This window comes from Sinocyclocheilus grahami, unplaced genomic scaffold (assembly GCF_001515645.1).
Source record: "Sinocyclocheilus grahami isolate Dianchi unplaced genomic scaffold, SAMN03320097.WGS_v1.1 scaffold62.1, whole genome shotgun sequence".
NCBI lineage: Eukaryota > Metazoa > Chordata > Actinopteri > Cypriniformes > Cyprinidae > Sinocyclocheilus > Sinocyclocheilus grahami.
The window spans coordinates 181,930-209,800 of record NW_015505241.1 but is presented as its reverse complement, the minus strand read 5'-3'; the positions used below and the strand labels follow the sequence as shown (position 1 = coordinate 209,800).

General features: G+C 37.6%; 1 protein-coding gene across 1 annotated transcript in view; it reads left to right on the top strand.

Moving 5' to 3' along the window:
* Positions 1-27,871, top strand: part of LOC107584719 (myotubularin-related protein 13-like) — an 86,990-nt gene that overhangs the window by 30,579 nt on the left and 28,540 nt on the right. The window contains exons 14-20 of the mRNA XM_016271435.1: positions 6,568-6,623; positions 11,872-11,877; positions 15,687-15,864; positions 18,709-18,879; positions 22,493-22,682; positions 23,171-23,244; positions 25,649-25,844. Coding sequence (XP_016126921.1) covers positions 6,568-6,623; positions 11,872-11,877; positions 15,687-15,864; positions 18,709-18,879; positions 22,493-22,682; positions 23,171-23,244; positions 25,649-25,844 — 871 coding nt within the window. The remainder of the gene's footprint in view (positions 1-6,567; positions 6,624-11,871; positions 11,878-15,686; positions 15,865-18,708; positions 18,880-22,492; positions 22,683-23,170; positions 23,245-25,648; positions 25,845-27,871) is intronic.

Below are 27,871 nucleotides of genomic sequence, written 5' to 3'. Positions count from 1 at the left end.
GAGGGAAGCCGGCTCCAGTCAGTTCTGGTTTTGTTTTTTGTGTTATTTGATGGGGGGGGGGGGGATATAAAGTTGCTGTGTTTGATTTTTATGACAACGGCAAGTGATGCAACAAACTAGAATGTTCCCTTTATGAACTAAATGTTCTACACTGCAAAGTGAACACAGCAATAATAAAGCTGTCTAGTCGTTCACCACATTCCGCAACCTAGTTTAATCTAGTTGTGTTGTGCATGTTACTTTCTTACAATGTAGATTTGGTGTAAAATGTATATGTAATGACATTTATTTATGGCTATTATTAGTGACAAGAGGGTTTCACTAAGGTCCTTCATGCCAGGGGTTTTCAAACTCTCTTGCAATTTTTATGTAAACTGCGAGTGCTAAGGGGTTCATGGAAAAACAGTGTAAAACTAAATAATAAAAATATTATTATAATATAAATAAAAATGTGATAAAAAGATTAAAATTAGATTTAAAAATATTAGATTAAAATAAGAGTATAAGTAAATACATAACAGTATAATATTATAACAAGTAGAAAAATAATGTAATATAAGTTAACTTAATATTTTTACTAATATTTTCCATATTGTATTTTAGACATATTTATAATATAAAATGTTAACAGTATAAATTGGGTGTATATACAATTATATAGATACCTTATGCATTTATTTGGTAAATTAAGTAAATTAAAAAAAAAAATTATTAGATCATGTATTCTTTATAATAATCAAGAACGAACGCTTCAGAATTTGCTAATATTTATTTGGTAAATTAATCCGCTTAATTCACAAAAGGTACTAATTAAGAAGTAATAGCCCATATGAATCATGAAGAAGAGAATCAGAATAAGCAAATATTTATTTGATAAATGAATTTTCTCATTTTGTCTCTCATAGTTGAGGTATACCTATGATGAAAATTACAGGCCTCTCTCATCTTTTTAAGTGGGAGAACTTGCACAATTGGTGACTGACTAAATACTTTTTTTCCCCACTGTATATTATATTATGTTATATTTTATTATATTATGTTATGTTATGTTAACTACTAAAGTTGAAAGTTGCCCAAAATTTGTAATCGTGGCAGCCCTAATCATGCATGTCCATTGACAGCATGACACAAAACCACTTTAATTCGTATGTGATTATAAGAAGTAAAAACTAAAAATAAGGGAAATAACATGAAGATGAATACACAATGACAGTTTTCATTTCAGGGTGAAATATCTCTTTAAAGTAAACTTGTTGTCTGCACATTCAGATAAGTTCTGTGACTGACAGATAATCATTTGCAAGGCACACTGGGATCTCTCCCCATCTTTTTTAAAGTCTAAGTCTAGGTGAGCCACCTTCTGATTTGATTTCTTTTCCTCATTTGTCTGCAGTTGTTTTGCCACCGCTGCTTGGGAACTCTAGAGCAGGAGATCCATTGTGCTCAATTCTTTTTCTTGGAAAAAGAGCATTCAGTGAATGATATCTGACTTGCGGTCAGATGAACTTAACGCAATGCTCTGTGAAAGCTGCAGAAATAAATGTGCTGGGAAGTTTTGAAGTGCATCATTCCCATGTTGAACAAGTGCAGCTTGCCCAGGATGCCTTCCCATGAGGCCAGGTAAACAGGAGGAGGATTTCTGTTTGGCTCAGCCTCACTGGCTTAACAAACGACTAACATAGGATACGTTTTTTGCAATAAAAGTAGTTCGATTTTTTAATTCTTTGCAGAAAATGTGTAATGCTTGCTTGCCCGTATAAAAGCAATCACACTTTTAGGTTGTTGATGGTTGCTGTGTGGTTGCTAAGGTTTTCTGGGTGGTTGCTAGGGTGCTGCATGGGTGTTCTGGCTGATTGTTAGGGGGTTCCTTACTGTATCGATTCAAAAGTGTATGGCTCTGGTCTCTCTTTCAGCATCACTTGGCAAGCACAAATTGTACATTTGATTGTTTGGAAAAGAAAACATGCAACATTTGATGTACGTTAATAATTATGATTGTTTAATGTTTTTGAAAGACATCTCTTATGCTCATCCAGGCTGCAGTTATTTAATGAAAAATACAGTAAAACAGCAATATTGTTAAATATTATTACAATTTAAAAAAAAAATCATAAGTCTTTAAAAACATTAAAAAATCTTTATTACTCCAAACTTTTGACCAGTAGTGTATCATCCATGTATGTAGCTCAAGTTCAAATGTGAAGCCATGAGGAATAGTAGTAGCATGTTTTTTATACATTTAAATTGATCACAACTTCTGTTTCAGAGAAAAGCAATTTTGCCGTGAAGCCATTCCTAAAAAGCATTAAAAAAAAAAAGCTTTTGGTTTAGAGGAAGTTGATGTGTTCCCCTTCCTGCCTCACAGCGAACAGTGTGCGAGTGCAACTATTTGAGTGAAACAGGATGCAAATGAGTCACATCATGTGACTGCAGATCCCATAGCAGACTGAACTATAGGGAACGACGTGTCTCATTCCACGTGCAATTCCATAGACACCATTCAGACCACTCACACTTGTGCAGCAGCACGTATAGTTTGTGATGAGTCACAGTCACTCAACATCCTCCCTCCTTCCTGGATGTGCTGTCAACAACACTCTACTGACCAGTCTTGACTTCTTGGTAATTACGTCATGAGTGACATGTCTCATTACTGGCATGTGTATGTGTGTGATTACTGTACATACTGAGCTGAATATGTAATAACTTTGGATGTGTCATATGGGTCATTGACATAGATAGTAAGAGTCTCCAGAATTAAAATTGGTTTCATGTGGTCTTGAAAAGCTTTTAATTAAATTATTTTCACACAAAAAAAAGTTAACATTTATTTTAAATGTAAAGTTTAAACTTCCGCTTGCTCCGGGGTTTTTTTTATTTTTATTTTTTACACCGAACTTTAAACTCATCTATGCTACTTTGTTCAGTTTTGTAAACTTTTTCCAGTTTGGCGATTAAATCAACTGTTTTAGATCACCGCTCGAGTTGAACGTGAGGCATCCAGTGTGTGTAAAACCTGTGCTGTAGATGCAGCACTGCGCTTTTACCTGGTTTGTGACTGCCATATTTTGCTATTTTGATGAGATAATCACCAAGTATTCTAAAATAAAAGCAAATAAAGTGTGAAAGTATACATACAATTAGTGGTCGACCGAAATATATCGCCAAAGCCGATATATCGACCGATATTTGGCATTTTTCAAATATTGGCATTGGCCGATACGTTTTTCTGTTTGGCTGATGCGTTTGAGGCGGGACTTTTATTTTGAAGATGCTGAGAGCGGCAGTGCCTGAGCACATAGTGCTCACATTCTCCCTTTTGTTCGCCGTCGTCGTAATACGGATAGAAGTCGGTCTAATAATCCGATAGAGGTGTAAACAAAGGAATTAAAATGTATACAAAAAGTATTATAATGATTGCTTTTATATTATTAGTAATAGAAAGGCAAACATTATAATACTTTCTTGTTTGCCGTCAGCATTCAGCAAATACGCATTTACATCATTTAAACAAATCTTTGAATGGCTAATGAAAATTTAATTTCACAAACCTTGCAAACGTGAAGTCAAGTGTGCATGTGACCTGCATGATCGCGTGTTCTCTGCATGACTTTTGGTCCGTGCAAATTGAATGCTTCAAACATTAAATTCGTGATTTCAAATTATGCTGCGCTTTATGCATTTGCCCACTGTCATATTCATGTCATTTTCACTGTGTGCTGTATGTAAAATGAGTGTTACCTTGGCTTTATTTGAAAGAAAAAACATGATTCCCAATGCACACAAACTTCCCAGAATACTGAGTGCCCTGTTGGTTACACTTTACTTCTTTTTTTAATTATATTTTTATTAAATATTTATTTATTTGTGAAAAATACTTCATCTAAAGTATAAGTATGTTTATTTTACAAATTAATTTTTTAATCCATTTTCAAATGATTTCAAATTTCTTAAATATTAATTAAAATAAATACAATTATATCAGCTTCATATCGGCCATCGGCCACCCTGCTTTTCAAGATATCGGCATCTGCATTGGCTGTAAAAAAAAACAATATCGGTCGACCACTACATACAATATCCATATGTATGTCATTTCAATGATATGGCCTTTGTGTAGATTTTTAAATATGGCCATCTTTTAGCATGACTGTTGAAATGAAATGTAAACCTGGACCACAAAACCAGTCATAAGGGTCTTTTTTTTAAAATAAATAATGAATAAATAAAGCTTAATAAATAAGCTTTCCATTGATGTATGGTTTGTTAGGATAGGACAATATTTGGCCAAGATCTGAGGGTGCAAAAAAAAATCAAAATATCGAGTAAATCACCTTTAAAGCTGCCCAAATGAAGTAATTAGCAATGCATTTTACTAATCAAAAATTAAGTTTTGATATATTTATGGTAGGAAATTTACAAAATATCATCATGGAACCATGATCTTTACTTAATATCCTAATGATTTTTGGCATAAAAGAAAAATCGATAATTTTGACCCATACAATGTATTGTTGGCTATTGCTACAAATATACCTGTGCTACTTATGACTGGTTTTGTGCTCCAGGGTCACAAATGGTAACACTTAACCTTTAGTAACATTAAGATTAATGTGTTTATTTCAACATTTACTATTACAAATACATTTTTACATTTTAAAGTTTCTTCTTGTTAACATTAGCTAATAAATTATAAACTAACTTTTAATGATCAATATAATAATTAATATTAATATTTTTGTTCATTTGCAAAGTATGGTTCAGTACTGTGTGTGTGTGTGTGTGTGTTTTTTTTCTTTTAATGGTAATGCATTCTTTTAGTTTTCATTCAGTATCCATTTTAAAAACTATCGGTTGATTAATCGGTGTCGGCCAGTGTGGTCCAACCTAGCTATCGGTATCTGTATAAAAATTGGTTTCTTCGTTGGAATGGATTTGCTCACCAGTGGATCCTCTGTAGTGAATGGGTGCCGTCAGAATGAGAGTCCAAATAATAATTGATGGACTAGAATCGTGGATTATCGTGATGTTTTTATCAGCTGTTTGGACTCTTATTATTCTGACGGCATCCATTCACTGCAGAGGATCCATTGGTGAGCAAGTGATGTGATTTAACATATTATATGATATTTTAAGAGATATAGTGAGTTCTCTTTGATACCATTTCCTGTTTTCCTGTGTGTTCTCTATCTGCGTGTTGTGCAACATTATTTTTTGGCAAACCAAAGTTTTTAATAAAAGCAGTAAAGCTGTTTTCTTAAAAATTATTGTGAAAGATTATGCCGAACTTCTTAAAGAGGTTTTATTTTCAAGAATTTCATTCATGGTAGACATCCTTTAGACCTGGGTGATCCTGGGACATATCTGGAGACCAGAATATCTTCGACCTGTAAACAACCAATAAGCAACCACTTAGCATCATGATGAGTTTTGCACAGACAGGCACCACTAACATTGTCTTCAGGAAAATCTAGTCGGAGCAGGACACGGTCTCCCCGCAGAATAATTGGGATCTTTTATGGTAAATGATTACAGACTTTGCTCCGAGTTCATTTCCAGTGATTTTGATTGTGTACAGAAGCTTCGAATGATGGAACGTTCCAGCTCCTCCGGCAAACGACACAATTCATTCCAAACCTGAGAAAAAATTGAAAGGGAAATAGCACATGCTGCACCATCCATGGGGGGTCAGGCACGCGAGATCTGTGCAGGAACTGATGTTTTAGATTTGCCTATGTCTTTACATTCAGATGTTTATGCCAGGATGGAGAACAGAGATGGTGACTGGGTTTTGTATAGAAATATAATCCTGGTGTTGCTTCGAGCAGTTTATATAAGACAATATAAAACGTATAAAAGTGACAAATCGTTGAAAAATAAATGTGCTTTTATTGTAGACAAAGATTTTGTTTAACAGAGTGCCACATCATACACTACAAATCGTGAATCAGGGACTTTTCATAAAGCTATAAAACCAAGAGCTATTTTTTCATTAAAAAGCTGAGGCATCTGGATTTGACTATTTCCAAGATCCTATTAAAATATAATGTCACTCCCACACCAGTTGATCTTTTTATGCAACAAGTTTTGATTTAATGGCTTTGTCCAGTTTAAATATGACAGTGTCATGTCGGTTAAGAATTTAAAATATGAAATTTCTTCTAAATTGATAATTGGAACAGCCTGAATGCTGGCTTTTCCAATTTGCATGATTATATAAAATATTAAAAGCATATGCATTAAAACAGCTCCAAAGCATTGGAAACCAGCTGAATGGAAGCCAACCCAAAAATAAAGTGCTTGGAAGCCAAGCCAAAAATAAGCACGACTTCTTTGTTTTTCCATATACAATATGTTTATCCATATTTATTAAAACAAAAATGCGATGCCTGGACATGCAACCAATACTATGACATATTGTCATGCCTTGGTAATGACACTTATATAACATAGGAAAATAGCAAGTGATGTCATGTTTTGTGCACAATTGGCCAAAGCTCTTTTTATCATCAGTTTATATACTTCAGTGATATCGTCTAACATCTCCCCGTCTCTATTTACCCGCAGGACTGCTCCAGCTCGGAGGAATACACTGTAGCCGCCGCCTTGCTGCCCCTGACAACATGAAGAAGGGAAAAAGTACTTCGCTGTGAGTACATTTAGGCTTTGTGATCCTCTCCATTTAGCCCATCGCTGAAGAAAAGCACTAAGAAGCGTGACAGTCACTCTAGCCTAGTTCGGTTTCGCTGTTGTACAGTGGGAAAAGGGGGAAGTACGGGTTGCAGGATTTGGAGAGCGTCTTGCTTTCAACACCAATCCATCACATACCCACATTATAGTTGTCATAGAGACAGACACAACTGACTGTGTTGCTTTTTAATTGTGGGCTGCTCTGCGATCCGTCTGCTGTGCCTCACACTATGCACAGAAGACATGTGATGTAATCAAATATCACGTTGGTGACCCTCATGTTCGTTTGTGGGACAATAGCACTTGTCTAAGCCTAAGACACCTAACTTGAATTTCATACCTTGAAGAGGTTAGAAAGAGCTTCAGATCTTGATGTCAGGACATTGCAGGTAGCTGCCCAGGAGCTGCAAGCACTTGCTATGCACTTGCTACAATCACAGCATATGGTGGCATATTGGATAGGGCTACATGATTTGGGTGGAATTTTTTTTTTTTTTTTTAGAAATTGTGGTTGCAATTTAAAATGTTAAATTTTTTTAAGTTCCAGGTTTGCTTTTGTTATTTGTAGGGCTGTATAATTTGGCCAAATGTTGTGATTATATATCAATAATGATAATAATAACAACAACAACAATAATAACAGTAATAATAATAATTATTATTATTGTTGTTGTTACTAATAAATATTAAGCAAAATTGTACACTGTTGTAATATTTCACTCCAGAAAAAAAAGAGTATTTAGAAAGATTAATATAATAATACATTTATTTTACATAAAAAAAAATTGTTGTAGTATTTGCTTAAAACAGTTTCCACTCAGAAATTGCTAGCAAATTTCACAAATCCTTACAAAGAAGCAACAAGTAACGTGAAATTTTTAAGTAAAAAGACTGGAATAGTATTTTCTTGTAAATACCTACTCCAATATTTTAAATCACAAGTACGGTGTATTTATGTCTGTCTTAATTTCTTTCTTTCTTTCTTTCTTTTATTTACTTCTATCTGCACATGTGTAAAAGAACAAAAATCTCGTGCTTCTCTGTTCAACACACAGTTCATATATAAGGAATCATTTACGACAGGCCTTTGAATTATTAGAAAAATAATGCACACCCGAAGTGGTAGTCCAAATGATCTCAGATGCACTTTTACTGTGAACTGTGAACTTTTACACGTGTGTAAAAGAACAAAATGTTGTGTAACAGTGCTGGATAGTTACGTGATAAGTTTAATACTCAGGGCTAGTAGTTTGTTCACATGCAGCTGAGCACCACTAATTAGTTCTAGAGATACGTAATCCGAAATGTTTCCACAGTCATTCTTCATTTTAATTGATGAGATGCACCTGCCACAAACCGTTTCGGAGAGCTGAAGATGTCGTGCATTGAGGCAAACGATTCAAGTCTTTCATTAAGACATCTGAAAGCTATTTCTTCAAACCTTGAATTTCCTGTTTTTCCGTTTTCCTGTTTCACATTTGCCATTTTTATGTAAGAGCCAATCCTGATTAAAGCATTACACTAAAAAGAGCTGACAGTCAGATTTGTGAAGCCCTCGTGACAGAGATAAACAGCACGCTCAACAAGAGAGGTAAATGACTCCAGAAGGACTCATGCCACTGATTTCCCACAAACCAAAGGCTAAATTATTAAGGTCAACTCAACAAATATATTTTACGGATTACCTGAAATCAATTCTAACCCCCAGCAAGATACACTAAAATGCTGTGCAGTGGCTCTAATCTGTGTTCTGGCTATCCTTAGATGATCTCTGTGTCGCACAACAATTAAACCCTCATGCATTTTTCTGTCTGAGATCCACATGCCCTCCCCTTCACTCCCAGTAGCCTTGTACTAAACCACACTGCATGTTATTGAGGTTCTCAGTGCAGGCTTGGCAGGAGATAAAGGCTTCCCGCCACTCTACTTAAGGATGACCCAACTGAAGTATGGACATTACCGCAGACAAACTAGAGCTGTTGCATTTGCATTCTTGAAGCGCAAGTGTGATGTCTCAATAAGAACACAACAAGTTGCATGATTCAAGGTATCATTCATAGCACAAATGGCTGAGTTTGAATGATCAATGAGTCATGCATCTGGGATAAGGGTTTGTTTGAATCCCCAACCCTAAGTATGAGTAACTGCAATGCTTGTCTTAGCAAACATCTTTTTTTTTTTTACCTCGGGACCAAAGGGACTCAAAGACTCGACCACAAAGTCAACAAAACAATTCCCACAAAGATCTGCTCTGTTTACAACTACCTCTTTGCCTTGATTTACAACCTAAACCTTTTTCAGCATTGTAAATGAGTGCTTTACGTAACCTGAATAACTCTTAGCTCATTGTTTCTTGGCTTGAGAATGATTTTATGCCACGGATACCTCAAAGTCACCTCAAATGGAGATTTGTAGGACGAAAAACAACTTGACACCCGATACGTCATTGCTTTCCTTGTGAGAAATCACGCGCTCTCACACACAGTCAGGTTAGCCGTAGCAGGTCGAAAGGTTTCTCGCAAGTGATCGGCACGCATCTCATTTAGCCTTTGAGCTCTGATTCATTCTCTTTCTTCTTGGGAAATGCTGTGCATCGGGGTAGTTAATTGATTTTAGTAAGCAAGGTCGTTGACATACTGGGCTGTCATTCACAGATCATCACTCAAATAAAGCCTTCCTGCTCATTGAACAGTTAAAGATGGCATATAAAGACTGTTTACAAGTGTTATAGTAGGGGATACTAGATATGGAAAAAATTAGGTCAGAGTCTGGCTTTTGTTATTGCATTTTAGGCTAATTTTCTCATTGTATAAACGGCTTGTGAGTATAAAATAATTTGTTTGCGACATGACACAATCACAGTCATTCCAAACATATTTTATGTTCAATAACATCAGTTTGGGGCAAGATTTTAGGTCAGTGAGATTTCAATGTGGGTCAGGACCCTGTAAAATGTCACAGTAGTCCAATTAATTCAACTGTCAAAACTTCCTGTTGCTCGACACTTGACACTGCATTTGCATACAATAAATCCAGTCATAAAAATAGAATTTACAGAATAATGCAGAATGTCAAGGAATTTGGTCAATTTTGGATGAACAAATCAAAAGTTGAGCTGTAAACGTAATCAAATCGTGATGTGGTCTGTGAATATTAAAGAGCAAAAATAAATCTGCTATGTATTGCTTACTGTGTTTTCAGCATCTGCCATCTTACTATATGAGGACATGAAAACAAACTTCATCTCCAGAGCTGCCCCAAGGCCATGTGTCCACCAAAGTGTTTTTAGCGAGCTGAGAATGCCTGGTGCTCTGCTGAAAGCGCAATGTAAAGTACTTGAAAACTGTTATATTATTATATACACATAGAAATTTAAAGGGTTAGGGTTTCATGACAACCTTTCAAAATAAAAGTTTGGTTTAACTTGAACTTAAAGAAATTGTGAAAAATATATTACTAATATATTAGTAATACCAATAATAATAATCCAACTTTTAAAACTTAATTTTTTTAAGAATTTAATTTGAGCAGCAAACCTGTCATGCAGCACTTTGTTTGCAAAAAGGGATTATTAAATTTTCATTTGATTTACATTTTAAAAGATTAATAAAAAGGCTGGTGTTTTAGGTCTTTTACTAATTATTACCACTAATAATTATATATATTTACATTTAGTCATTTAGCAGACGCTTTTATCCAAAGCGACTTACAAATGAGGACAATAAAAGCAATCAAAATCAACAAAAGAGCAATGATATGCAAGTGCTATAACAAGTCTCAGTTAGCCTGAGAATTATTATTTATATTATTATTATATTGAATCATAAATCCAGAAAAAATGTGAGAAAACACAGAATTTCGGCAAAAATTAAAACATTTCATAAGGCTCCGTTGTTGTACACATTTGAATAAAATTGTTAAAGTTTTATGAATTTAACTGATTAGACTGATTACAATTGAATTAAAACATAAAATGCAGAATTTGGGAAAAAAATAAACTGGAATTTAGGAATATATCAAATTTTATGGATTGTGAGAGTGGATGGATTTTTCAGCCGTTTTGTTATTACGTATGTATGTTCTTGTATTTGTGAGAATATGAGAGTTGTTCTTTGCACTTTCACTTGGTTAGCTGGCTCATTGTGGCATTCCTCCAGCACATTGTCATCTTTCCCAGAGGGCTATGCCGTTCTGTAGTCAAGGTCTGCATGCCATGGGACATGGGAACATACTCAACAAGCTCTCTTTCGGTGAGCGGTCTGTTTGTATTTGAGTGAATAGTCAATCTCAAAACATTACCCCACTCTCAACCGAGATCGTCAGGTGTCATTGTTGCTGCACTGTGAAGTTATGTCTGCTGTGACGACTGGGAAGGTTGTAGATCTTTCAGGAGCTTATTTTGTTCTGAGTGTGCACCTGTAGCATGTTTATGAGTGTACATCATCCTGTACTGGTTTAGTCTGTCTTGAGATGTTGATGGGAGTGTTTAAAATTGCTCTTCTCACACTCACAATGCTGTGCTACGTGGTCATGAAAACGTATAGTTTGATTATTTTATACAGTGTGTGTAGCATTTCGGATTTATTTGTTCTTCTGTATTTTTTTGTCCTATTAATTGGAATTTAATCGCTGCTGTTTACTTGACAAGAATTAACTATAAAATTTCTATGGTATCAAATTTTGGTATCATAAAGACCTTATTTAAAGCAAAATTACCTATATTGTGTGATACTGTAAAATAAAATTACTCCTATCTCAGCAGAAATCTGTTAATTGTGAAAAATGCAATTTGTTGAGAATGAAATATGATTCAAATATGCTGTAAAATGAGCAAAATTCACTTAGTTAAAATGTACGAGATTGGTATGAGTACAAGTTTTCTGCAAATGTTGAGTTGTCTAATTAAATATGCACTAATTTGCATACAAAGAACAAAAATCTGAACATTGGATGAAGCCAAGTTATTTTTTATTTTATTTTTTTTTGACATGTTCGAGTCAAACGTGTTTACAGTGAGGATCTTGGATATGAACAGCCATAAAAATATAAACAAATACATTTTCACCATTTTTAAGGAATTAAAAGTTGTATAAAAAGTTTGGCAAAGTTTGGTGTGTGGAAGTGCTTCTGGAGTCAAGATTTTTAGCTTAGTGTGGGAGAAAAATCCCATTTTGAGAGAACGGCCTTTAAAGGTATGTATTGTAATTGAAATCTACAGACTATAAAAGAAACACTTAACAGTGTATTTTGAATGTTTTCTTTCCCCTAGCCTGAAAAATCCTTTATGTAAAGCCAAAAAGCCCAAAATCTCAAAACCGACAGATGCATGAAAAACGTGTTTTTGACTGTAGTGCCTCACCATAAAACCTTGTTATCCAAATGAATGGGAATTTTATATGCAATTGAAATACATAAATTTAAATATAGGCCTTAATATGCCATATTAATATGATAATAGGAATGGTCCAGTTTTGACCATCGTACCACTTGCACTGACTGTCACATGCTGCATAGATCCACGTGACTGTATTATGGGAAAGGGAGAGATTTTCCATTGTGTTTGTCAGTAAATAATGTCATGTCTGTATTTGTTATGTAAAGTATCGGGTATCTGTCTTAAAATAATAAATGATTGTCATTTGTGCATACAATTGTGGTTTGAATGTACCACGAATGTCTCTGGCACTGTCTGCAGCAGGCAAGGGTTTCAGCCACAGTTCAGCAGAAATGGTTTTGGGGTGTTTGTTGTCGTCGAGGCGTTACATTAATTTCTTGTCAATTCACGAGCTAGCATAACCCTGCCATGGCTCTCGCTGACCATAGCTTGACCTTCTCCTGTTTACTTTGCATTGTGGGACATGATTACAGCATGTCCTGCATACCGATGGGCCAGACAGCTCTGTTTGTTCAACCATTTAACATTTTGCCCTGATATTCTTTGTTGCTCTTCTTGTTTGACATAAATCATAATTGTAAATGTGCTGTTTAATCCTAGATGTCTTTTAGCTCACATAGACTTGCAAATGGAATGTCTCTTAGGATTAAGTAAGCAGGGATTTGTTCCATAATGTTGGTAAATAATTTAATGTTGGTAAATAATTACCCTGTGCTGTTCATGGATCACAGTGAGATCTTTTTTTTTCTGACACAAATTAAGCATTTGCTTTTTATCCCTATTGGGAAATTCAACTAAATAAAACACTGCCAGAAGTGGCCAAGGTCAACCTGGTTGACCTTCTTGGTCAAGGTGGCTGGAGCTGATAGGCCATTTTGGACCAAAAACAAACCAGCCACCATTTTCTTAAACCTTCTTTATCTCAAGGGTTCAGAATGGAAGCAATGTGCAGTGAAAAATAATCAAAAAGTCTATTTTTAGAAGAAGGTTGGTGATTTGGTGTGACATGAGCAAAAATGCTTACTGACAACCAACAGTTGAGACCTCTATTATTTAGAAGAACGACAATCAAAATGTCTTCTACTCATTCAAGGGCATCAGTTTTAACTCCACGTCTCCTGCCCGCCATTAAACACTTTCATGTAGTCTGATCAAATAGATTCCCCCCTGGAATGCAACATTTTGACATGTGCTCTGTTGTCAAGGCTGTACAGTTGGAAGAGGTCAAACTGACCCCCTCACATCTGCTGTTGGAGAACCAGCAAATCTGCACACATCCACCCCCATCTGCTGCCAGTCACAACCATGTTGAAGACAAATAATACTACTCTGGCAGTGCATTCCTGGTCCGCATCCTACAATAACAACTGCACTGATTCTTCTGCTGCATTTCTTGCCACTTTTTCACTCAGCTCCATCTGTATGTCAGCATTGAGGAAATGGGGTCTAGACAGCCTCAGAATATCTGCAAGTTCTCAAAGCTTCAACCTGGCCATCTTTAGCTATATCTGCTAGAATTATGGATGAGCTGGATTTATCAGCACAGCTTGACGTGGACAAGTCGGTATTATAGGGTCTCCTGGTGTTGAAATACATATTAGAATTTTTCAACTACATGGGGTATCTGCTTCAACCTGGCCATCTTTAGCTATATCTGCTAGAATTATGGATGAGCTGGATTTATCAGCACAGCTTGACGTGGACAAGTCGGTATTATAGGGTCTCCTGGTGTTGAAATACATATTAGACATTCCAGACTACATAGGGAAAGATCAACTGTCCAAACAAACCTTGACATTAATGTCTTTGCTGGTACTTTCCCAGTGATAGAGAGTGGGAAAATTCATATATGTCAAAATGAAACAGCCTTCAGATATACAGGGATTATACATGATTGGGTTTGGATTTATTGAAACAGCAAAAGGAGCTTTCCAAGTGCCTCTGCTGATGTGATCTTGAAGCCATTCGCTTTCAGAGGTTGTGTCCCAGTTTGCGTGCTGTCTATTGTAAATAGTATGCACTGGTTGGAGCTGATACACGACCACAATAAACAAAGCAGCTACCATCTTCCTGAACCATCTTTACCTCAAGGGTTTAGAATAGCAGTGATTTGCAGTGAAAAAGCATCAAGAAGTCTCTTTTTTTTTTTTTCAACAAACGTTTGTGATTTGAGGTGGCCTGAATGACAGATAATGCTGGACAGGGATGCAACAAGTTTGCATTTAGTACACCTCACTTCATGTAATGTAACTTCTGTAAGTTTAGATGGTGTACTGTTTCAAATCCATCCATGCATTCTTGTTCATATATCATTACCTACAACTTGTTGTGATATAGTAGAGGAGTTTGATGGTTCTCTTACGACATTGTTTATTAATAGTGGGGAAGTCGTGGCCTAATGGTTAGAGAGTCGGACTCATAACCCAAAGGTTGCGGGTTCGAGTCTCGTACCGGCAGGGATTGTAGGTGGGGGGAGTGAATGTACAGCGCTCTCTCCCACCTTCAATACCACGACTGAGGTGCCCTTGAGCAAGGCACCGAACCCCCAACTGCTCCCCGGGCGCCGCAGCAAAAATGGCTGCCCACTGCTCTGGGTGTGTGTTCACGGTGTGTGTGTGTTCACTGCTGTGTGTGTGCACTAAGGATGGGTTAAATGCAGAGCACCACATGTCACGTCACGTCACTAATAGCAAATAGCAGTGAGACCAAATCAGCCCCAGCAGTTTGAAAAAATTTAAAAGGAATTGCATCAAACACACACAGTATGCAACAGAGGTTTGTGGAATTAAATATGTCCCAACACTAGCATATTGTCTTTCTACATCCTCAAATGTATGTACTTTTTATCACCAGTGAAGCACATACTTTTAGTGCCTAGTAAAGTATGCTAATTGGGACACAGCCAGAATCTGTTCTTGCTTATTACGATGTTTGCCTCCGTCTTTCCATTGCTGCTGATTTTTCTCTTTCCCTCTTTCCATCTGCCGTTTCACTTGTGATTGTGGTTTGGTTAGCTGTAAGGAAACTAAGTAGCAAAGACAGTTTGTCATAACGTATATTCAGGGGTTTTGAGAAGAAGACATTAGATGGTAATTTAATCGGAGGTGTGAGGTGTACAGACCAATGGAAGGTGAGAAAAACGTCATGCATGGTGTGCAATCCACTAAGTTCTACATCCGTATGTGCAAATACAATAAATACAGCTTTCATAGCTTTAGCAGATGTCCTTTAGAGTCAGTAAGCAGTCCACAGGTGATCTGGTTTGCGTCGGAAAGCACAGAAAAACACTAGGGTCATGTTTTCAAAGTCTTGCTTTGCAATCTCTCTGTATGAGGCCTACTGTATGTGTTGAGAACATTATGACCACTAAAAATGACAGATTGCTCTTAAAACCATTGGCAGCAGTGTGTTACTTTCCTGTTTTCACCATGTTTTTTTTAATGGCCTCCTTTACATGGGCCGTACAGCCCAGTTGGTTTCATGAGCTGTGAGGACCCCAGCTCGGCTGATTTGACCTGTTATATAGACAGTAGCAGGCACTGTGTTTATCTTAGCAGGCTGCCAGAGTTCACATTGTGTTGCCCGCTGATCCATCTTCTTGCTTACAGAAACTGGCAGCTGGCGTGGACCAGTTCGCCTACACCTGCATACAAGACCATCCCATCTGGACTAATCAGCAATTCTGGGAGGCCACCTTCTACTCTGAGGTGCAAAACCAGATCAGAGCGCTTTACCTCACCGCCCCTGAGGAAAAACAACTCATCACCACCAAGATCAAGGTAAAGTCTTGAAATCGACTGTTTTGTTTGACTAGTCCCTACATTTATGAAATACGATTTATTTCAAAAATGTTAAATGCAATTAATTTAATGCAATGATATGAATACACATATTCTGTTTTTAATTTCTGAACTAAATGTTATTTTAAATTGTATTTTTAAATATATATTTTCAATTTAAATTTTGTCTTAAAATCTCAGATAATTTCACCTTTCAAGACAAGACCAGGTTAGCTTTTTAAAGGGATAGTTCACCCAAAAATGACAATTTGATGTTTATCTACTTACCCCCAGGGCATCCAAGATGTAGGTGACTTTGTTTCTTCAGTAGAACACATATGAAGATTTTTAAGTCCAACCGTTGCAGTCTATCAGTCGTATAATGCATGGCAATGGTAACAAAATCTATGAGAGTAAAAAAAACATGCACAGACAAATCCAAAACGACAATCAAAATGTCTTCTACTCATTCAAGGGCATCAGTTTTAACTCCACGTCTCCTGCCCGCCATTAAACACTTTCATGTAGTCTGATCAAATAGATTCCCCCCTGGAATGCAACATTTTGACATGTGCTCTGTTGTCAAGGCTGTACAGTTGGAAGAGGTCAAACTGACCCCCTCACATCTGCTGTTGGAGAACCAGCAAATCTGCACACATCCACCCCCATCTGCTGCCAGTCACAACCATGTTGAAGACAAATAATACTACTCTGGCAGTGCATTCCTGGTCCGCATCCTACAATAACAACTGCACTGATTCTTCTGCTGCATTTCTTGCCACTTTTTCACTCAGCTCCATCTGTATGTCAGCATTGAGGAAATGGGGTCTAGACAGCCTCAGAATATCTGCAAGTTCTCAAAGCTTCAACCTGGCCATCTTTAGCTATATCTGCTAGAATTATGGATGAGCTGGATTTATCAGCACAGCTTGACGTGGACAAGTCGGTATTATAGGGTCTCCTGGTGTTGAAATACATATTAGACATTCCAGACTACATAGGGAAAGATCAACTGTCCAAACAAACCTTGACATTAATGTCTTTGCTGGTACTTTCCCAGTGATAGAGAGTGGGAAAATTCATATATGTCAAAATGAAACAGCCTTCAGATATACAGGGATTATACATGATTGGGTTTGGATTTATTGAAACAGCAAAAGGAGCTTTCCAAGTGCCTCTGCTGATGTGATCTTGAAGCCATTCGCTTTCAGAGGTTGTGTCCCAGTTTGCGTGCTGTCTATTGTAAATAGTATGCACTGGTTGGAGCTGATACACGACCACAATAAACAAAGCAGCTACCATCTTCCTGAACCATCTTTATCTCAAGGGTTTAGAATAGCAGTGATTTGCAGTGAAAAAGCATCAAGAAGTCTCTTTTTTTTTTTTTCAACAAACGTTTGTGATTTGAGGTGGCCTGAATGACAGATAATGCTGGACAGGGATGCAACAAGTTTGCATTTAGTACACCTCACTTCATGTAATGTAACTTCTGTAAGTTTAGATGGTGTACTGTTTCAAATCCATCCATGCATTCTTGTTCATATATCATTACCTACAACTTGTTGTGATATAGTAGAGGAGTTTGATGGTTCTCTTACGACATTGTTTATTAATAGTGGGAAAGTCATGGCCTAATGGTTAGAGAGTCGGACTCATAACCCAAAGGTTGCGGGTTCGAGTCTCGTACCGGCAGGGATTGTAGGTGGGGGGAGTGAATGTACAGCGCTCTCTCCCACCTTCAATACCACGACTGAGGTGCCCTTGAGCAAGGCACCGAACCCCCAACTGCTCCCCGGGCGCCGCAGCAAAAATGGCTGCCCACTGCTCTGGGTGTGTGTTCACGGTGTGTGTGTGTTCACTGCTGTGTGTGTGCACTAAGGATGGGTTAAATGCAGAGCACCACATGTCACGTCACGTCACTAATAGCAAATAGCAGTGAGACCAAATCAGCCCCAGCAGTTTTTAATGCATGCAAAGGAATTGCATCAAACACACACAGTATGCAACAGAGGTTTGTGGAATTAAATATGTCCCAACACTAGCATATTGTCTTTCTACATCCTCAAATGTATGTACTTTTTATCACCAGTGAAGCACATACTTTTAGTGCCTAGTAAAGTATGCTAATTGGGACACAGCCAGAATCTGTTCTTGCTTATTACGATGTTTGCCTCCGTCTTTCCATTGCTGCTGATTTTTCTCTTTCCCTCTTTCCATCTGCCGTTTCACTTGTGATTGTGGTTTGGTTAGCTGTAAGGAAACTAAGTAGCAAAGACAGTTTGTCATAACGTATATTCAGGGGTTTTGAGAAGAAGACATTAGATGGTAATTTAATCGGAGGTGTGAGGTGTACAGACCAATGGAAGGTGAGAAAAACGTCATGCATGGTGTGCAATCCACTAAGTTCTACATCCGTATGTGCAAATACAATAAATACAGCTTTCATAGCTTTAGCAGATGTCCTTTAGAGTCAGTAAGCAGTCCACAGGTGATCTGGTTTGCGTCGGAAAGCACAGAAAAACACTAGGGTCATGTTTTCAAAGTCTTGCTTTGCAATCTCTCTGTATGAGGCCTACTGTATGTGTTGAGAACATTATGACCACTAAAAATGACAGATTGCTCTTAAAACCATTGGCAGCAGTGTGTTACTTTCCTGTTTTCACCATGTTTTTTTTAATGGCCTCCTTTACATGGGCCGTACAGCCCAGTTGGTTTCATGAGCTGTGAGGACCCCAGCTCGGCTGATTTGACCTGTTATATAGACAGTAGCAGGCACTGTGTTTATCTTAGCAGGCTGCCAGAGTTCACATTGTGTTGCCCGCTGATCCATCTTCTTGCTTACAGAAACTGGCAGCTGGCGTGGACCAGTTCGCCTACACCTGCATACAAGACCATCCCATCTGGACTAATCAGCAATTCTGGGAGGCCACCTTCTACTCTGAGGTGCAAAACCAGATCAGAGTGCTTTACCTCACCGCCCCTGAGGAAAAACAACTCATCACCGCCAAGATCAAGGTAAAGTCTTGAAATCGACTTTTTTGTTTGACTAGTCCCTACATTTATGAAATACGATTTATTTCAAAAATGTTAAATGCAATTAATTTAATGCAATGATATGAATACACATATTCTGTTTTTAATTTCTGAACTAAATGTTATTTTAAATTGTATTTTTAAATATATATTTTCAATTTAAATTTTGTCTTAAAATCTCAGATAATTTCACCTTTCAAGACAAGACCAGGTTAGCTTTTTAAAGGGATAGTTCACCCAAAAATTACAATTTGATGTTTATCTGCTTACCCCCAGGGCATCCAAGATGTAGGTGACTTTGTTTCTTCAGTAGAACACATATGAAGATTTTTAAGTCCAACCGTTGCAGTCTATCAGTCGTATAATGCATGGCAATGGTAACAAAATCTATGAGAGTAAAAAAAACATGCACAGACAAATCCAAATTAAACCCTGCAGCTCGTGACGACACATTGATGTCCTAAGACACGAAACGATCGGTTTGTGCCAGAAACCGAACAGAATTTATATCATATTTTACCTCTAATACACCACTATGTCCAACTGTCTTTGGGCGCGCGCACGGCATCCGGTGTACACTGATTAATAAAGGTCGTCACTCAGAATTCTCTGCACGATCAAGGAGAACCCACATAGAGGTCAGTGATCATGTATGACGGAGATTCAGTACAGATTAAAGATGCAGCAGCCCATATAATGTGAAGGATTATGAGGATGGAACGAAATAAACTCAAAAGGAACCGGGTGAAAGAAATGTACACTTTGTCAAAAGACTTAATAGTAACTCATTATAGCAGAGATGTGGGTGAATATTTTGTGCTCAAATGAGATCTGAAATCTGAGCAAATGAATGCTGCCCCCAACTCATAAACACAGTAAATATAGTAAAATATGTGGGCTATGTGCATTTAAAATTATAGTGCATAATATTAAGTAAAACATAATATTTTTTGCCAATTATAAAACTTAGCCTACAGTATAAATCATTATGTGTGTTTAGATGTGGCTGCTTTATTCAGTGTCTGGAGGATCTGGAGATAAACCACTGAAATCAATTACAGCTTTAATAATGGAGTTTGTGAAGAAGAACATTTTGTGGCACTATTTGAAAACTGTTGAACCCGTTTCAGGAAATGTACACTTTGTCAAAAGACTTAATAGTAACTCATTATAGCAGAGATGTGGGAGAATATTTTGTGCTCAAATGAGATCTGAAATCTGAGCAAATGAATGCTGCCCCCAACTCATAAACACAGTAAATATAGTGAAATATGTGGGCTATGTGCATTTAAAATTATAGTGCATAATATTAAGTAAAACATAATATTTTTTGCCAATTATAAAACTTAGCCTACAGTATAAATCATTATGTGTGTTTAGATGTGGCTGCTTTATTCAGTGTCTGGAGGATCTGGAGATAAACCACTGAAATCAATTACAGCTTTAATAATGGAGTTTGTGAAGAAGAACATTTTGTGGCACTATTTGAAAACTGTTGAACCCGTTTCATTTGACTAACTTGGAGCTAATCTGAGCAGAAGAGTCAGCCAAAGTGTTCAAATCGGAGATCATTTTGCCAAAGGTGGTTCTTAAAACTATAAAAATGCTTATGCAAACAGCTTATTTCAAGCACAGTTTGCTTTATACCATTATATAATCATTTGAAAATAATTCAAATCGGTTTCATTGCTTTGAAATAAAAATGTCACAGAGAAGCAAAATTTCAATGTGTCATTTGTAGTCCTGTAAAGTAAGAGAACTGGTTATGGCTCTAACCACTTTTGCAGGTCAGTGTTGCTCCAGTACGTCTGGCATACATCAGATCAGTTCAAATGGAAAAGACGCACAGCAGGGTCTGAAGGTTGTCCTTTCACCTTGGTTACGAAACACACATTCCAATATAAATCAGCTTGATTGTTTCTCAGCGTCTTCAGCAGAAAACTATACAGTTGATTCAGTCAGTGAGCAAGAATGTAAATAGAAGTAGCCTGCTGTAGTTCCTCAAGAGTCCTATCCAGTTATACACCACATCCTTCTCAGCCCCTCCGGTAGCCGGAGTGCTGCTCTGCTTCAACAGAACCATGAAGTGAAGGGAGCACTCAGCCATAACCAAAAAAAGATGGAGGGATCGGGATGTAGAGCTTTGTAGTAATAATAATATGTGTGAGTTTTGGGAGGCTTCATAGTCAAAACAGGTGATGTTTGGCCAAATGCATGTCTCTAGAGTTGATCTTTCCCTCCTCCTGTCCTTTTCTTTTCCTCTCAGAAAATGTTCAAGGCCAATAACTGCACACTGAGAGTTTTAAGTGCTAGTCTCAGATGTCACATGTTTTCTTTCCCCTCACTAATTTTTAATTAGTGGTGTTTGATATGGCAAGCATAACATTTTAGTTTCACTTGCACCTAGGATTAGGCAATTTTGTAAATGACTCCTCAAATTATGTCTTTTGTTGAGAAGTATGCTATTACTTTACTAAGTGATAGGACTTACCATTTTCACCTGCCAGACAATAAAATAGGAAAAAATCCTTTAAGGCAGGAATTCGCTAACTTTTTTTGTCAGCCAAACTGCTGAGACATAAAATATTTATTTGAAATAAGAGATTTGAATTTAATATTTCAACACATAGGCATTTTCACTGTTCTCTGATGTTGATCATATAAAAAAAAAATTATATTATTTATTTATTAGAAGTAGAAGTAGTGTTTTAACTGTAATTATAACATAAAGACTGTAAAGACAGTTCAGCATCACTTTGCTGATAATGAAATTGGGTCACGCTCATTGTACGAGAGCTGGAGCTGAAAACAGACAACGGATGTATACTTTTGGCTTTTGGAAGAACCCGAGATTTGGGGTTTTGACCCAGATCCATGTACGGTTCTGCAAGAGTGAACACAACTCAGATTTTCTTAATAAAATGTAATAATCTCATTATATTATTTATTTATTAGAAGTAGAAGTAGTGTTTTAACTGTAATTATAACAAAGACTGTAAAGACAGTTCAGCATCACTTTGCTGATAATGAAATTGGGTCACGCTCATTGTACGAGAGCTGGAGCTGAAAACAGACAACGGATGTATACTTTTGGCTTTTGGAAGAACCCGAGATTTGGGGTTTTGACCCAGATCCATGTACGGTTCTGCAAGAGTGAACACAACTCAGATTTTCTTAATAAAATGTAATAATCTCATTCAATTTGTTAATGAAAAGTTCTTCTGCAAAAGTTGCATTTATTGGGGAAAATCCGTATTGCCTAGTTTTACTATAGACTTGATTTATTTTCTGCCTGAAATGTCAGGAACTACTCTCTCTATTTGTAAACAGAATTAGGGAATTACATCACTTTTCCACCAGCACAATGTGCACTAAGACCAGGAGATATCAGAGCCGTCTGCTTCCTAACCGTGGTATTTCAGACCAATTGTGTGCAACAGACTAAACAGACATTGAATTGTGATGGGTCGGTAAACTAAAGTAGCAGAGTTTCATCAAAGCTTTTAAAATAGCTCTGTGTTATTTTAAGAATATTGAGAGTAACATTGCTGTTGTTGGTTGTGTTGTGTTGTGTTTAAGTCTGCAATATAACTAGTGTTGTGCAATAAACAGTATTGCAGGGAGTGTGGCCGAGAGCTTTGACACTGAGAGCGGATTTGAAGACTCTGAGACCAGTGATGTTGCCAACTCTGTGGGGAGATTCATCTCTCGTTTCATTGACAAAGTGTGCACAGAGAGTGGAGTGACACAGGATCATATCAAGAGTCTGCATAGTATGATTCCAGGTAAAACACTGTGTGCACACTCACTCAACACAGAGTGTTTATACCTTTATTACACCTGTCTAAGTACTGAAACATTTTGACAGCTGTACACAGACATGAACTTGCGTAATATATATATATATATATATATATATATATATATATATATATATATATATATATATATATATATTTGTATAAGTGTAGGTGTATGTTTTCAAAGGTTGTAAGTGCTCACCATTTTTACTAGTTGATTTCAGTAGTCCTCTCTTGTGAGAAATTAATTTATTGCTTCACAAATACTCTTTGTGGTCAGAACTGCATGGAAAATAATTATTGTACATTATTTAAAAAATCCAATTCAAAGTAGATGGACTCACTCTGAAGGACAATTCAATATATTAAGTGGTTTTGGTAGGAAAATGAAACTGAAATGGATAGTACTGTGACCCAGTGACCCTAACCTGTCCACAAAGTTTCCTGAATCAGGTATTTATCTGTTTCTTCAGGTCTTGTGGCAATGCAGATGGAGACTTTAGAAACGGTTCACAGAGAAAGCAGAAGACTGCCTCCCATTCAGAAGGTAAGAACTTGCTCTCCACTAGTGAAAGCTATTTCAAAGCTTGTATGTCATTGGGTTTGTTGTGCTACCATTTTGGCAGAATTATTAAAGTAGCGGCACTCACTTAAGAGTTTGTTCTTTTAATGAATTGGTCAAAATGACTCAAGAGTCAAACATTAATGGATTAAATCATTCTAACGACTCTTCAACTGAAAGGAACAGTTCACCCAAAAATGTAAATTTGCTGAAACTTTACTCACCCTCAGGCCATCCAAGATGTAGATGAGCTTGTTTCTTAATCACAACAAATTTAGAGAAATGTAGTATTACCAAAGTCCCTTTAAGGCAAGTCGTGTCACTCAGCGGCCATCTTTGGAACACCTCTCAAGTGCAGCTCCTATCTCTTTGAATGGGGAAACCTCAAATTCTCCAAAACTGTTCGCCAAGCTTACGATAAAATTTCATATTTGAAATCACCAATGAAATCTGACAACTATCATAAACGTTGTTTATTTTGCTCAAATAGCGTTATTTTTCAGGCTAGACCAGCCAGTGCGCATGTGCAGTCCTAGGCGCATGTCTCAGAACGCTTACTGTTTCTATAGCAACTAGAACTTCTACAGTGACGCGCTGATTTTACCGATTAGGGATTGGCTCTTTTGCTCAGAAGGCGGGGCTTCATTAGATAGAGTGGCCATATTGAGTGTTGCATTTTTCCCCATTCAAAACTATACGAGTGACATGTCTTGGGTATTCTATATTCTTTGGTATTACATCACTTGTTCACCAATAGATTCTCTGCAGTGAATGGGTGCCATCAGAATGAGAGTCTAAACAGCTGATAAAAACATCAAAATAATCCAAAAGTAATCCAAGTACACATGGAGACGCATTTAGCTGTATAAGGAACATTTTTGTATCGTATCGGCGTTTCGTCCAGACAGATCTGGCATTTTGGGAGCCTGAAACTGCTATTTTTTGAAACCGCGTCCCAGAGTGAATGAATCTGAAAACGACACCCTTGCTTTTCGTGTGTACAGCCAATCTGTATATTTTGTGAAACGATGATGTCATCACCCCACGTGTATACAGCGCGCAAGGTTTATGCGCATGCTTCAAGTCTTGTTCGCCGTTTTTAGTGTATCTCTGTGACAGAATTACAGCGCCACATACTGGTCTGGCATGTATACTACATTGTTTTGAGTCGGTTTCAGTGGTTTTGTGTGTATGCAGATATTTTTGAGAAGACGCCGTGTTTACGGATTTCTTTTTAGAACGAAGAAAAAAAGATTGGATCGGGAAAGCTGGCTTCATGTGGATGAGCCCCAAGTAACTGCAGTCTGTCAATTAATGTCTTGTGAAGTGAAAAGCTGCATGTTTGTGTGAAATCAATCCATCAAGATGTTTTTTTTTACTTCAAACTGTTGATTCCAGCTAAAATAGAAGTCCCCTATACATAATATTGCTTTTCCCAGTCATCTCGTCTGAATCAGGAGAGAAATACGCACAGATCAAGTATTGCTTACAAGCAAATACTGTCCAAATCAGTTCTTAACAAATATGATTAACAGGGGATGATGTTTGTGAAACTTGCTGACTAGTTCTTCATGAGATGATGTGTAGTTAAAGATGCACATTTTTGCAACAGTTTTTTGTATTTTAAAACATTAAAATGCATCAAAATTGAACCGATATAGTATTGTTTATACAAACTTTGCAGTAAATACTGCCTGACTTCAGTGAAAAACCTAAAATCGTGTGTAGTCAAAGCTTATGATAAATGGAGACACTTCTAAGCTGCTTTGGTTGAATAGGGAATTCTAGCCTGGATAAAGTCCTGGTTTCTGTACAGGACCAAGTTTGTTTTTCGGAAGAAAAAGAAACCATGGTAGATTGTTTATTAGTGTGCAAATCCAGAGAAGTAACTGATGGAGAACCCAACTGGCATCCCCAGTGTGAGGTGGACTGTTCTTCTAATACCGCAGATTTCCACATAACAAATACTTGCTGTAGTTCCCAATTTTTTTTATTTTTTTTTATCGGCTCCGTTTAAGTTCTTGTCACCCTTCTGGATCCAACTAATGAGCTAGATAATGACACCAGGACAGGGCCAGGACAGAACATGCTTTTTGGACCATGTAAAATTTGATGGTTTGTGTCTCTGGTAGTAAACAGACAAGGCTTGAGTGTGATTACTGTGCCTGGAACTAAACCTAATAAATGATGCTTACTCCATCATAAAGAGAATCGTTTGTTGTCTGTCAAAAAGCAGACCACAAAGACTTGGCTTTTTTTCTGGTCCAAACTGAATAACAGTGTAATCTTATATTTCTGTTTAGGAGAAAGATAGTGAACATAATCATGTCCGTACCAAAGCATTTGCTCCTGGTCTTCAGCAGACTCTAATGACAATAATTTTTCCCAGCCCAAGATCCTGCGGCCTGCCCTGCTACCCGGAGAGGAGCTGGTGTCCGAGGGGTTACGGGTGGTCTTAGACCCTGACGGTCGAGAAGAGGCCACCGGCGGGCTTCTGGGAGGGCCACACATCCTGCCAGCAGAGGGAGCACTCTTCCTCACCACTTACCGTATCGTTTTCAAAGGCACTCCTCATGACCCACTAGGTAAAGACAATTTTGTGACTTTACGGAATTCTTTCTTGAATTTTGTGATCTATTTTCCCGAATATCAGAATGATTGCATATGTGACACTGATTTTATACAACAGTTCAATCAGCAGGTAGTTAATATTAGACATTTTAGAAACAATATTGTCTGCTGAAAATAGTTCCAAACAAAGATTTCAACAGAACAGTTGTGCATCATTTAGAAACCCACAGTGTTTTGTTACTAAATGATTCAGTGTTATTTAACTAATCAGGTGGTCAATGATTCAATGACCCATACGTATAGAATGCTATTTGCTTCATTCTGAATCAGCTGTTTTAACGAATCATTTGAAAGAATGACTCATTAGCCGCATTTCCACTGTCGGGCCAGTGCTTTAGACAGGCCAGTCGGGGCCAATAGCCTCGGACCTGTAGCACCGAGCCCAAAATCACAATGCGTTTCCACCGTCGGGGCCAGAAGCTCCGCTGCACTTCACTAAAACCCGCCCTTTACACGCCTCTCTGGAACAACGTCACACAACCCCATCATTTCACCAACAAAGAGAAATTATCAGAAAACTAAGAAATAAGTCACTGGAACTATTGCGATCACAACAACGAACATGACAAAAACAGCCGTTTGTTTGCATGTTTTGTTAAAGATTTAAATCCAAAAGCATCAATGTTTTACAATAATAAGTGATACATCGATCATAATGAATTAATTTATCAGGATTGAAAATTAGTCACACAGAAATAAAGTGGTATGAACTACTATTTCACAAAAGAAAGAGGACAAATACCCTACTTATTCAGTTGAGTCTGTTTCTGTTTATTTGTAGTCACAGTAGCTATACATCACATTTAGAAAGAATGATTATTTCTATATTTCTTTCTCCATCAAAAATACGACCTGATTAGCGGAGGGAGCTCCCGAACAGAAACCATTATTATATTTTTATGACATACGTAGTGGAGCGTAGACAAGACAAGACTTATGACAGATAAAATATGTTACTAAATAAATACACGATTGTGATAGAAAATGAGAAGCTGACGTCTGATTTCTTCAAGTGGTCGTATTTACCATGTTTACTATGGTAACGTTAATGCCTAGCGTGCATAGTCTTTTGCATCGCTTATAAATATTTCTGCCTTGTATGGTGATCATAATCCACATCGGATCAGGTTAATTCAAACACTCGCTGCTATCTGAAAGTGAGTTTTAAGCTAAAATCAAAAAGCCACAGCCATATCACCCTGCAGCCCAAGACTGGTTGCCCACTGAAGCTAAGCAGGGTTGAGCCTGGTCAGTACCTGGATGGGAGAACTCCTGGGAAAACTAGGTTGCTGCTGGAAGAAGTGTTAGTGAGGCCAGCAGGGGTGCTCACCCTGTGGTCTGTGTGGGTCCTAATGCCCCAGTATAGTGACGGGGACACTATACTGTCAAAAAACACCGTCCTTCGGATGAGACGTTAAACCGAGGTCCTGACTCTCTGTGGTCATTAAAAATCCCATGGCAATTCTCGTAAAGAGTAGGGGTGTAACCCCGGTGTCCTGGCCAAATTGCCTCCCTGGCCTTTGTCAATCATAGCCTCCTATAATCTCCAACCACTTGATTGGCTCTATGACTGTCTCTCTCCAGCTGTAGCTGGTGTGTGGTGAGCGCACTGGCGCCGTTGTACTGTGGCTGCCGTCACATCATCCAAGTTGATGCTGCACACTGGTGGTTGTTGTGGAGAGATCCCCCCCACATGATTGTTAAGTGCTTTGGGTGTACAACAATACACAATAAAGCGCTATATAAATGCATCATTCATTCATTCAAAATAATTTTTAAAGTCTTTAATGCTGGTGTTATAGCTGTTAACTTTATAAAATGATCCACGGCGCTGACGCTCTCCAGACGTGGAGAAACTCCACCTTTGTTCATAACCACTCCTCTAGCCCCAGTTGGCCCGCTTTGGCCCAAGGTTTTCGTCAGGCCAAAAAACCCTGCCTGTTGGCCCCGAGGAAGCACTGACGAGGCACGATCAAGTCCC